Raw genomic sequence first — 12882 nt, forward strand, 5'->3', positions numbered from 1 at the left:
TAAAACTAAGTGACCCCAAAATAATGGGAAAAAGTTCATATGGGATGTAGGATGTCTGATCTTATCAGCAGGAGCTAATTAGCAGGATTGGGTAATCTCTAATGGCCTTCCTACTCATTAGTCTTATGTGGGCTGCCTATAGCTTTACCTCAACTTTTTTATTTAAAAAAGAAATAGCCAGCCTAGGCAACATAGTGACACTCTTGTCTCTAAACAAACAAACAAACAAACAAACAAAAACTAGCCATGTAGTGGCACATGCTTATAGTCCCAGCTACTAGGGAAGCTGAGGTGGGAAGATCAGTTGAGCCCAGGAGGTTGATTACCTCAACTTTTTTATTTAAAAAAGAAGTAGCCAGCCTAGGCAACATAGTGACACTCTTGTCTCTAAACAAACAAACAAACAAACAAACAAACAAACAAAAACTAGCCATGTAGTGGCACATGCTTGTAGTCCCAGCTACTAGGGAAGCTGAGGTGGGAAGATCACTTGAGCCCAGGAGGTTGAGGCTGCAGTGAGCCATGATTGCACCACTGCACTCTAGCCTGGGTGACAGAATGAGAACTTGTCTCCTCCAAAACAGCAAATGACCATGAGATATGCTAGGCCATTTCTCTGAACTTTTCTCACATAGGAAGGTGTAGTGTCTTAGGGAGCCATGGTTTCCTCACCAAGTCTCTTCATGTCAATTAGGACACAAACACTGACACTGGCATTTTTTTGTTTGTTTGTTTGTTTTTAAGAGACAGGGTTTTGCATGTTGCCCAGACTGTCTTGAACTTCTGAGCTCAGGCAATCTGCCCGCCTCAGCCTCCCCAAATCCTGGGATTACAGGTTACAGGTGTGACCCACTGTGCCCAGCCCTAACACTGGACTTTAATGTGGTGTTAGAGAGCTGCTCCTTTGTCTGCCCACCCACAGAAGGCAGGGAAAGGTTGATAATTAAAGCATATGGGGAAGTTATGCCATTGTCTTCCTTGGAAGGTCTGAGAGAACGGAAGCTACAAAGCCTCATGAGTTACTTGGAACCAGGTGATCAAATGGATGAAGGCAAGTGTAGTTCTGGTTTAAGAGAATGGTGATGTTTGCCAGTCTTATCCAGGAGTCTGGAAGAGGACATGGCATAGCAGGGGTGCAATGAGAAAAAAGTCTGGAATGCTACAATTTATTCATCCACAAAAATTTAGGAGTTCTTTTTTTTTTGAGATGGAGTCTTGCTCTGTCACCAGGCTGGAGTGCAGTGGTGCAATCTTGGCTCACTGCAACCTCTGCCCCCTGGGTTCAAGCAATTCTTCCACCTCAGCCTCCTGAATAGCTGGGACCACAGGCGCGTACCATCATGCCCGGCTAATTTTTTTGTATTTTTAGTAGAGACGGGGTTTCACCATGTTGGCCAGGATGGTCTCGATCTCTTGACCTCATGATCCTCCCGCCTCGGCCTCCCAAAGTGCTGGGATTACAGGCATGAGCCACCGTGCCCGGCCAGCTGGATGACTTCTAAGGCCTCATCCCACAATAGCATTCGAGACTCCGTTGGAGCCAGACCATAAGAAATCATGAAGTTCCAATGTCTTCTAAAGGTAAGGGGGAACTTTCAAAAGGTCTTTAATAGAACAAAGATCTGATCAGAGATATTCTTCAGAAAGACAATGTTGGCAACATGCCATCTTTGTCAAACGAGATAAAGTAGTAATATAATAACAATAACAATAATAAATAAAAATAGCAACTAACTTCTAAATGCTTTATATGGCTGGGTGCAGTGGCTCATGCCTGTAATCCCAGCACTTTGGGAGGCCAAGGTGGGCAGATCACTTGAGGTCAGAAGTTTGAGACCAGTCTGGCCAACATGGTGAAACCCTGTCTCTACTAAAAACAAAAATTAGCTGGGTGTGGGGATGTGTGCCTGTAATCCCGGCTACTAAGGAGGCCAAGGCAGAAGAACTGCTTAAACCTGGAAGGCGGAGGTGGCAGTGAGCCAAGATCACACCATTGCACTCTAGCCTGGGTGACAGAGTGAGACTCTGTCTCAAAAAACAAAGCTTTATATTTACTAACTAATTTAGTACTCCCAATAAACCTACAAGGTAGTTAAGTTTTACCACATTTTATAATGAGAAATCAGGCACAAAGAGGTAAGGACTTTTTTTTTTTTTTTTTTTTTTAGATAGAGTCTCATTCTGTCACTCAGGCTGGAGTGCAGTGGCATGATCTCAGGTCACTGCAACCTCTGCCTTCTGAGTTCAAGCAATTTTTCTGCCTCCTGAGTAGCTGGGACTACAGGTGTGCACCACCATGCCCAGCTAATTTGGCCAATTTTTTAAGAGGCTAATAAGTGACAGACCTAGGATTCAGTTAGGCAGTCTGACTCCAGAGCTCATGTTCTAATTCATAAGAACAATGGGGGAAGGGTAAATGTAGAAGACAAAGAATGAAGAAGACAGGAAAAATAAGTTAGAGAACACCAAAATGGTCAGGTGTAGTGGCTCATGCCTGTAATCTCAGCACTGTGGGAGGCTGAGGTGGGAGGGGAGGACTGCTTGAGCTCAGGAATTCGAGCCTGGGTAACACAGGCCTCAATCTGGCTTCTCAAAGACAAGTCTCAGTGCTCCCAAAGAACCCGGTCTCTACTAAAAAACAGTGGCACATGCCTGTAGTCCCAGCTACTCAGGAGGCTGAGGTTGGATCACCTGAGTCTAGGGGGTCGAGGCTGCAGTGAGCCATGATAGCATCACTGCACTCCAGCCTGGGGGACAAAGGGAGACCCCATCTCAAAGCCCATCTCAAAGGAGAAAGAGGAAGAGAGAGAGAGAGAGAGAGAGAGAGAGAGAGAGAGAGAGAGAGAGAGAATATCACAAGAATGATTTGGGAAAGAGACAAAGACTTTATATCTCTGGGTCTGACCTCTCCTCTTAAGCTCTAACCACAAACTGAACACCAGACATCTCTACATACCTGATGTCCTACAGGCACTTCAAACCTCTTGTGATCTATGCAGACCTTATCTCACACAAATCTGCCCCTCCTTCCTCATCTCAGTGAGTGTATCACCATCCACTTTTTCCCTAATTGGAAACCTGGGCTTCACTTGTCAACTGTCCTCTCCCTTACCCCATATGTCCCCTCCTTGCTCATTCCTTGTCAGTCTCCTTAGATTCCTTTTCTTATGTCTAAAATTGCTTGCGGTTGGTTGTTCCCATTTCCCAAGGTTTTGTTTTGGTTTCTCTTTTTTTCATGTCACACACTCTCCCTGCCTGGGTGATTTCAACTACTCTACTCCTAAGCCTTCAGTTATCATTTTTTTTTTTTTTTTTTTTGAGACAGAGTCTCGCTCTGTTACCCAGGCTGGAGTGCAGTGGTGCAACCTTGGCTTACTGCAACCTCCACCTCCAGGGTTCAAGCAAACCTCCTGCCTCAGCCTCCAGAGTAGCTGGGATTACAGGTGTGTGCCACCACATATGGCTAATTTTTATATTTTTTAGAGATGGGGTTTTGCCTTGTTGCCCAGGCTGCTCTCGAACTCCTGGGCTTATCCGCCCACCTCAGCCTCCCAAAGTGCTGGAATTACAGGTGTGAGCCATCACACCCAGCCTTCAGTTATCACTTCTGTGCCCGCCACTTCCAAACTTGTACCTCAAGCACAAGCTTCTTTCCTAAGTTCCAGCCCTGTAGATCAAGGCCTCCTGTATATCACCATGCATTCAACTTGTCCCAGATGGAACTCATAATCTCCCTTCCTCCCATTCTGCCAATCTTGCTCTTCCTCTACTAAAAATGCTTTGAAGGCATTTTTCCATTATCTTTGCCTCAAGTGGGTACATGGGGAAACATACCCTTCCTCCACAGTGACTGAGTTCATGAGAAGGCAATTGGTAATCGTCACTCTATCTTTTATGAGACAGGATGAACCAATGACTGAGCGCTTAATGGATGACTTCTCTCCAATCTGTGTATCTGGCCCGATGAGGCTGTCAACTCCAACCTGTAAAAGGCAAAATATAAAACCCTGTCCATCCATCTCAACCAACTGCAAACCACCCTCCAGATCCCTCAAGGTGGGATCTAATGGGATCTTTCCTATAGACATACATAAGCAAGAGGGACCATCATCAGTATTTCTCAGGGCCACAAGGTCACATAACACCTCTGAGATCACCTCAAACCTAATTGAAGCATGGGCCTTCCTCCCTTGCCAAGAAAACAAAACAAAACAAACAACAGACACATATACACATTCATGCACTTGTGTGTACAGATGTGCTCTCTTTCTTTAAAGAGAGTGCTCAAATCAGAGTTAGAAGGGGAACAGATTGAGAGCTCCTGCGTCTGAGTCTCCTGTGTCTGACCTTGTAATAGACCCTTCCTTACAAGGTCAGTACTTGCCCAGGCAGTCTTGTTGAGTGAGATTTTATTGTCAAAACCGGCTGTGATTTCCCTGGGGCTAACAAGGTTCAGGACTTGAAGGCTGCAATCTGGCTTCTCAAAGACAAGTCTCAATGCTCCCAAAGAACATCCCATGCCTGCCCTGCCCACACGAGCACTTACCAGGTGTTTGCTGACAATCTGGGCTGATGAGTGGACCAGTGGTTCTTCTGGACAGAGAGTAGACAGCAATTTGGGCACCTTGAGGATAGAGATTTGTTTACTAAAGATCTGAAAACACCTTAGGTAGAACCCAATGTCTAATCAGAGATATGGGGAGTTCTTAGCCACAGCTTCCTGTCTGAGTGAGGGAGAGCAGGAGGCTGCTTCATTCCCCCTAGGACCAGGATTATTTATGCAGCAGTTTCTAGAAACTTCTCTTGAGGACAGAGATTTGTTCACTAAAGATCTGAAAACACCTTAGGTAGAACCCAATGTGTAATCAGAGATATGGGGAGTTCTCAGCCATAGCTTCCTGTCTGAGTGAGGGAGAGCAGGAGGCTGCTTCATTCCCCCTAGGACCAGGATTGTTTATGCAGCAGCTTCTAGATGGCCTTATCCTCAGTCTCTTAGCTGTGAATGCTTTTTCTTGAAAGTAATGCCATGTCCCTTGGCTGGGAGGCAGTCAGACAAGTCTTTGAGATACCCACATAGCACTTCTTGGGAAAGGAGGACTTACAGGGCAAGAACACCCTGAATCCTGATCATAGGCATCCTGGGTTCCTGGTCACCTCTTGGACCACTGTGACCATGCATGAGGTGAGGATGAGATCAATTTTAGACAAATTCCAAAACAAGGACGGATCTTGAGAAGGCATCCATCCACCAGCCAAAAGAAAACATGAAGGGGAAGTTCACACTGTTCCCTCTCCAGTGTGAGAAACCTGAAAAGGCTAGAGGTATGGGGAGCTTTGGGTACCAGTCCATTAGGAAGGCACAGGTAGTGTGCCTGTCTGTGATTCTCCAGCACAGGCAGAATGCTGGTTAGAGGACTGTGTGTGGCAGCCACACTAGCTGATGGAGGCCTTGTCAGCATGGCTACACTGGAATGTGAAGGCTAATCCCCAGCCTCCAGCCCTGTGATCTTTTCTTCCACGCTCCACCCAAGGCCTTTTGGGCCTGTCTGCTGCATAGGCCTTGCTGGCACTTCAGAGGATACTCTTCCCAGCATGCTCATTAGAGCAGATCCCCTCTTTCATAATGTGGACATAGCAGTGCACCTGTGATCTGGACAAGTCTTCCCACTCAGGTCATCCATGAACATCTTTCCAGACCAGCCTGAAAGACTCTAGTCACAGGTAAATGTGAGACTAGCTATGATTTCTCATAAGCTCTCTGGCTTGGAATTCCCTTGGATCTGTAACCAATCCAGGTTGAGGCCTGCCTGAGGTTTCACTGGGTGTGGGTCCTACAGATTCCTGAGCCAGGTTTTCTTCAGAGATTCAATTCTGATTTTCTTTTTCGAAACAGAGTCTCACTCTGTTGCCCAGGCTGGAGTGCAGTGGTACAATCTGGACTCACTGCAACCTCTGCCTCCCAGGTTCAAGCAATTCTCCTGCCTCAGCCACCCGAGAAACTGGGATTACAGGTATGCGCCACCATGCTCTGCTAATTTTTGTATTTTTTTTCTTTCTTTTTTTTGTTGTTGTTGTTGGCAAGGGGTTATATAATTTTTGTATTTTTAGTAGAGATGGGGTTTTGCCATGTTGGCCAGGCTGGTCCCAAACTCCTGACCTCAGGTGATTCACCTGTCTTGGCCTCCCAAAGTGCTGCAATTACAGGTGTGAGCCACCACACCCACCCTCAATTCCAATTTTCAACAATTTATTTTGTATTACTATGCACCCCACTGCCACCCTGGTCTGCATCTGCAATTATATTTTCATAGGATTCTACCAGGAGCAATGTCAATAACTAAACTTTTCATTATCTTACCTCTGTTATCCTTGAATGCCAACCCAATGTAGTTCCCTCTATTATTTATCTTTTCCTATTCTCTTTTTTTTTTTTTTGAGACAGAGTCTTACTCTGTTGCTTAGGCTTAGTCTGGAGTGTGGTGGTGAGATCTCAGCTCACTGCAACCTCTGCATCCCTGGCTCAGGTGATCCTTCCACCTCAGCCTTCCAAGTAGTTGGGACTACAGCCACGTGCCAGCATACCTGGCTAATTTTTGTAGTATTTTTTGTAAAGACAGGATTTCACCATGTTGTCCAGGCTGGTCTCGAACTCCTGGGCTCAAGAGATCCACCAGCCTCGACCTCCCAAAGTGCTGGGATTACACGTATAAGTCACCGTGCCTGGACTCTTTTCTTATTCTCATCTAAACTCTCTACTGCTCTGCATTTCCTTTTCCTGTCTCATTATCTCTCCCTCCCAAAACCTTCCTCCTGTGCTCACTATACAATACAGAGTTCCTCTACACCTTTAGCCTCTTTGCTGTCCCCTTCTCCACCCACTGCCTTCATTAAGGCCTGGCTTATCTTTGAGGACACTGCTTCTCCCAATGGAAACTTTGTTCTCCATATCTCACAAACTTCAAGGTTAAAAGGAGGGGCTAGCAAGGGACTCCTCATTAATGCTGTTTGCAGATAATTCTCTCTCATAGACATTTCTTTCCTGAGGCTTTGCCATCTGGCCACTGTATACTCTGCTCCTTCACCTTTTCAGGGAAGCCTCCTCTGTATGCCTCTGTTTACTTCATGAGAGTAATGATTAGAGTATTTACCTGCTTGTTATGAAGTAAGTACTGGAGATATCCCCATGCTGAACAGAATAGGAGAAGCTGCTGACCCAGAGGCCAGAAGTTAGCCTTCCTGAAGATCTTAGCCTTTCCCTGGAGCCACAGAGGCCCTGACTATGGACCAGGCCCCCAGCTTCCCTTTTGGCCGCACCTGAGTACCCTAGCAGTCTCCCTTGACATGCCAGGTCTTGCTCAACCTGGGGAATGACAGGGAATCTTAACAAGTTACTGTGTACCTAATGAAGAAACAGACACATGGCTCAGCTTATTTCTAGGACAGGAGCCCCACGATTTTCTTTCTAAACTCATACTCTCACCTGTCTGTTTGCTTCCATGTAGAGTCCCAGTGTGCTCACTCGAGAGCAGAGCCCCTCTTTCATGATGTGGACATAGCAGCGCACCTGCGATCTGGACAAGTCTTCCCACCTGTCTCCTCGACAAGCATTCCAGCAGGCATCATAGGGAGCCAGGTTCAATGTATTGGCTTCTTTTATAAAACTGTAAATATCTTCAGAACAAACATCCAAACCAAGGAAATAAATGAGAGTGAGATAACAGAATAGATATATACTCAGTCAAGTTTTTTTTTTTTTTTTTTAAGAGACAAGGTCTTGTTATGTTGTCCAGGTTAGTCTTAAACTCCCAGACTCAAGCGATCCTCCCACCTCAGCCTCCCGAGCAGCTAGGACTACAGGTGTGCACCACCATGCCTGGCTCTGAGTTAAGTTTTGAAAGACGTTACAGCTCACACATCTCCCCATGGAACTCACTCATAAAACATGAACCCTGAGGAAATCCCACTAAAATCTGTAAGAGAAAGTCAAACTAAAAGAGGCAATGTACTTCCCTGAAATATCATATGAAATAAAAATGCTTAAAAAGAGGTCCTAAAAGCATGTTTGACCAGTAATCAAGACCTCTAGGGAAAATAAAACAGATGGCCCTTGTAAGTCATGAAATAACACAAGCAAGTGTCCAGGCTTTAGTGGCAGCTGGGTTGACTTTGTGCTACTAGTCTCTATTATCATACCTGGTAGCTGTACTATGACAGAAAGAGCATAGTACCAGGAGTACTGGAGCCTGGAGTACCAGGGCTCTAGTTTTTCAGCTCTCCCAACAACCCTTTGAGATCTTTTACTTTCTGATAAAAAAAAAAAGTGGGGCTCAGAGGACTGAGTAACCTGCCTCAAATCACAATGCTAGTAAGAGGCAGAGTCAGATTTCAAATCCAGAAGTGTCTGATGCCCCGTTCTATATCAGACAGTTCTAATCATCATGCTGCACTGTCAGTTTATTCATCTGACAAATACTTTTTCAGAACATCTACTATGAGCCCACACCTAGGCCAAGGATTAGGGATATGACAGCAAACAAGATAGATCTCATCTTCAGATCCTGGAATGGAGACAGCTGGTTGGCCTGTGGCTGGACTGCAATTGTACATTCCTTCACCTTCCTTCCCTTGATAAAAGAGGCTGAGTTTAATCAGGAACAGGGCTGCCCAGAGCCTAGAGAACAGGGGAATAAGTAGCAGGTGGAGTTTAAAGGCAAAATGGTCTAGTGAGGAACACAGCTAAACCAGAGCTATGAATCAGAGAATGGGGCTGGAGGCATGATTAGCCTGTCACTGAGAGCACAGTGACAGGATCTACCTGAGCAAGCTTACCCAGGGCTCAGGGAGTGGGTCGGCACACCTGTCTTGCCTTGCAAACTAGACAACAGTCTGCTGCCTTGAGACAGGCATCTTGGGCTGGGCTAAGCTGCCCAACCACTCTTTCCAAAGGTGCTGCTACTTTGCACCTCTTCCTGAACCAACCCAAGCACTGACCTAAGGACTTCAGCTCCTTTTTCTTTAGATCCTCCTCTTTTTCTTCTTGGCCCTGTTGTGAGGAAGCTGAGGAAAACTGTTTTCTCACTAGATACGGAATCAGTTCACTCCGGATAGAAGTGATTGACCTAGGAAGAAAGAATGGCCAAATATGAGAAATCTGTCTGGAACCTACCGGGATCAAAAGCTCTGTGCATACAAGGAAAAGCCAAATCCTTTCCCGTCATAGCACCTTGAGACTGTCAGAGATCAAATGTGGCATGGACTTGGCAGTTTGGAGAAGCAGAGTGCTTCCTGGTGGGTACTGAGACAGGACGTTGGGTCTGAGTGACCTGGAATCTGTACCGGGGAAGAAGGGACTCGATCTTTAGTACACTGTATATTTTTTTATTCATGTTTTTATTTATACTTAGCAATGGAAAGCAGAGAGGTGAGAGACTAGCACATGTTTTTCAGTGTTCTCTCACACTGTGACCTTATAGAATTTTACATCACTAATTAATTTATATAGCATTTACTGCATATATGCCAGTTGCTGTGCTAGGCCTTGGAAATATATTGTTTCTGACTTTAAGGAATTCATGATCCAATGGACAGTAGCCTGTAAGAGTTTAAGAGGAAATGTAGAAGGAGTTGAAGCTAATCAGGTAGGCAAGGGGGCCAGATCATGAAAGCTTTTTTTTTTTTTAATAAAAAATTTTAACTTCTTTTTTTACAAAGATGGGGTTTCACCATGTTGGTCAGGCTGGTCTTGAACTCCCAACCTCAGGTGATCCACCCACCTTGGCCTCCAAAGTGCTTGGATTACAGGCGTGAGCCACCACGCCCCGCCATGAAAGCTATTTGTGGTGAAACAGGAATAACGGTGAGAAAATTTGCAATAACAGTGAGAAAATTATGACAGTGAAAGAGATCTGACCTAATCAACTCCATCTTGCTGTAACCTTCAAACTGCCCTTGGTCATTCCTCGGTATAGGTTGAGCTAACGTCGGGAGAAATTTTATTTTTTCTAGGCTCACTGCAACCTCTGCCTCCTGGGTTCAACCTCTGCCTCTTGTGCCCCAGCCTCCCAAGTAGCTGGGACTACAGGTGCATGCCACAAGGCCTAGGTATTTTTTTTGGTCGAGATGGGGTTTTGCCATGTTGGCCAGGCTGGTCTCAAACTCCTGGCCTCAAGTGATCCGCTTGCTTCAGCCTCCTGAAGCACTGGGATCACAGACATGAGCCACTGTGCCCAGCTTTTTTGTTTTGTTTTTGAGACGGAGTTTTTCTCTTGTTGCCCAGGTTGGAGTGTAATGGTGTGATCTCGGCTCACTGCAACCTCTGCCTCCCAGGTTAAAGTGATTCTCCTACCTCAGCCTCCCAAGTAGCTGGGATTACAGGCATGCGCCACCACATCAGCTATTTTTTTGTATTTTTAGTAGAGATGGGGTTTCTCTATGTTGGTCAGGCTGGTCTCGAACTCCTGACCTCAAGTGATCTGCCCATCTCGGCCTCCCAAAGTGCTGAGATTACAGGTGTGAGCCACCATGCCCAGCTGTTTTTTTTTTTTTTTTTTTCCCAGTGGAGTTTCACTCTGTTGCCCAGGCTGGAGTGCAGTGGCACAATCTCAACTCACTGCAACCTTTGCCTACCGGGTTCAGGCAATTCTCCTGCCTCAGCCTCCCAAGTAGCTGGGATTACAGGCATGCACCACCATGCCTGGCTAATCTTTGTATTTTTAGTAGAGACAGAGTTTCACCATATTGGCCAGGACGGTCTTGAACTCCTCACCTTAGGTGATTTGCCCTTGGCCTCCCAAAATGCTGGGATTACAGGCATGGGCCACTGTGCCCGGCCCTGGCTTTTTTTTTTTTTTTTTTGAGACAGTGTCTTGCTCTGTCACCCAGGCTGGAGTATGGTGGTGCGATCTTGGCTTACTGCAACCTCCACCTCTCAGTTCAAGCGATTCTCCTGCCTCAGCCACCCAAGTAGCTGGGATTACAGGCGCCTGCCACCATGCCTGGCTAATTTTTGTATTTTTAGTAGAGATAGTGTCTTGCTATCTTGAACTCCTGACCTCAGGTATCTGCCCACTGTGGCTTCCCAAAGTGCTAGAATTACAGATGTGAGCCACCCTGCCTGGCCAGAAATTTATTATGGTTTACAGTTTAAATGATAATAGTCCTTCTCAAAATGAAAATGCCTTCATAAAACTAATTAAAAAGGTACAAGTTTAGGATTACAAGAGGGGTCTGAGTTCTCATATTACCAGTCATTGTTCCAGAGGTCACAAGATTTGCAACTTCCCTAGTTATTCCTGTAAATACCATCACTACTGTAGAACCTAAGATTGGCTTTTTAAGATGTCTTTTCTGAGTTTTGCATTTCTGATGACTGGATGATTCCACTGGGACCAGTGACTCCTCTGGGGCCCCCACCCAGAACTGGACTCAGCAGAGGACTGTTTTCCACACCCCTATGATTGCATCCCCAACCAATCAGCAGCACCTATTCCCTAGACCTTTGCCCACCAAACTATCCTTGAAAAACCCTAGCCTCATAATTTTGGGGGAGGCTGATTTGAGTAATAATAAAATTTTGGTTTCCCATTTAGCTGCCTCTATGTGTATTAAGCTCTTTATTGCAATTCTCCCATCTTGATAAATTGTCTATCTCAGCAGCAGGTAAGATTAACCCACTGAGGAGTTACAGTGGCAGTCTAGAAAGTCTGGACTGAGAAGCCAGTGGTAATTTTTTCTTTTTAGATGGGGTCTTGCTCTGCTGCCCAGGTTGGAGTATAGTGGTGCAATCACAACTCACTGCAGTCTTGACTGCCTGGGCTCAAGTGATCTTTCTGCCTTGGCTTCCCAAGTAGCTGGGACCACAGGCACATGCCATCATGCCTAGCTAATTTTTTTATTATTTGTAGAGACAAAGTCTCACTATTTTGCCCAGGCTGGTCTTGAACTCCTGGACTCAAGCAGTCCTCCTACCTCAGCCTCCCAAAGTGCTGGGATTACAGGTGTGAGCCACTGCAAGTCGCCAACAGTGGTATTTTTTTTTTTTTTTTTTTTGAGACGGAGTTTTTTTTTTTTTTTGCTCTTGTTACCCAGGCTGGAGTGCAATGGCGCGATCTCGGCTCACTGCAACCTCCGCCTCCTGGGTTCAGGCAATTGTCCTGTCTCAGCCTTCTGAGTAGCTGGGATTGCAGGCACGTGCCACCGTGCCCAGCTGATTTTTTGTATTTTTAGTAGAGACGGGGTTTCACCATGTTGACCAGGATGGTCTCGATCTCTTGACCTCATGATCCACCTGCCTCGGCCTCCCAAAGTGCTGGGATTATAGGCGTGAGCCACCGCGCCCGGCTCAGTGGTAGTTTTTAAGCAAGAAAGTGACATGATCAGTTTTATCTGTTAGTAAGGTAATTCTGGTAGCAGTGTGGAAGAAAGCCTGGAATAAGGAAACTGAAGGAAGGGAGACCAGTTACAATATTCTAAGAGATGAGATAATCAGGCCTGAGAGAGGGGTTAAAGTATTGGCAGCTCAATAAACCTGAATTGCTGCATACTTCCCACTACCTCCCCAGCCCCCATTTAAAGAAGTTCTGCATGCTAACACAGGACCACACAGATGGAGTGTAGGTAGGAAAGCAAGATAGAGGCAGAGACTGAGGAGGGTAAGGAAAATTACGAACCCCGGAGCTACACAGTTCATGGTTTTTGTAATTTTTTTTTTTTTTTTTTTTTTTTTTTTTGAGACAGAGTTTCGCTCGTTACCCAGGCTGGAGTGCAATGGCGCGATCTCGGCTCACCGCAACCTCCGCCTCCTGGGTTCAGGCAATTCTCCTGCCTCAGCCTCCTGAGTAGCTGGGATTACAGGCACGCACCACCATGCCCAGCTAATTTTTT

General features: G+C 45.8%; 1 protein-coding gene across 3 annotated transcripts in view; it reads right to left on the reverse strand.

Annotated features, from left to right (window-relative positions):
* The window catches only part of EIF2B3 (eukaryotic translation initiation factor 2B subunit gamma), a 142461-nt gene that overhangs the window by 26862 nt on the left and 102717 nt on the right, over positions 1-12882 (reverse strand). For all 3 annotated transcript variants that reach the window (XR_010341173.1, XM_012434492.3, XM_012434493.3), the window contains 4 exons: positions 8992-9119; positions 7481-7671; positions 4547-4624; positions 3835-3983 (listed from right to left, as the gene is read on the reverse strand). Coding sequence is in view for 2 of the 3 variants with exons in the window: in XM_012434492.3 (XP_012289915.1) it covers positions 3835-3983; positions 4547-4624; positions 7481-7671; positions 8992-9119 (546 nt within the window). In the remaining variant the exon portion in view is untranslated. The remainder of the gene's footprint in view (positions 1-3834; positions 3984-4546; positions 4625-7480; positions 7672-8991; positions 9120-12882) is intronic.

The sequence above is a fragment of the Aotus nancymaae genome, unplaced genomic scaffold (genome assembly GCF_030222135.1).
Source record: "Aotus nancymaae isolate 86718 unplaced genomic scaffold, 86718_ANA_hifiasm-v0.15.2.pri h1tg000007l, whole genome shotgun sequence".
NCBI classification, from domain to species: domain Eukaryota; kingdom Metazoa; phylum Chordata; class Mammalia; order Primates; family Aotidae; genus Aotus; species Aotus nancymaae.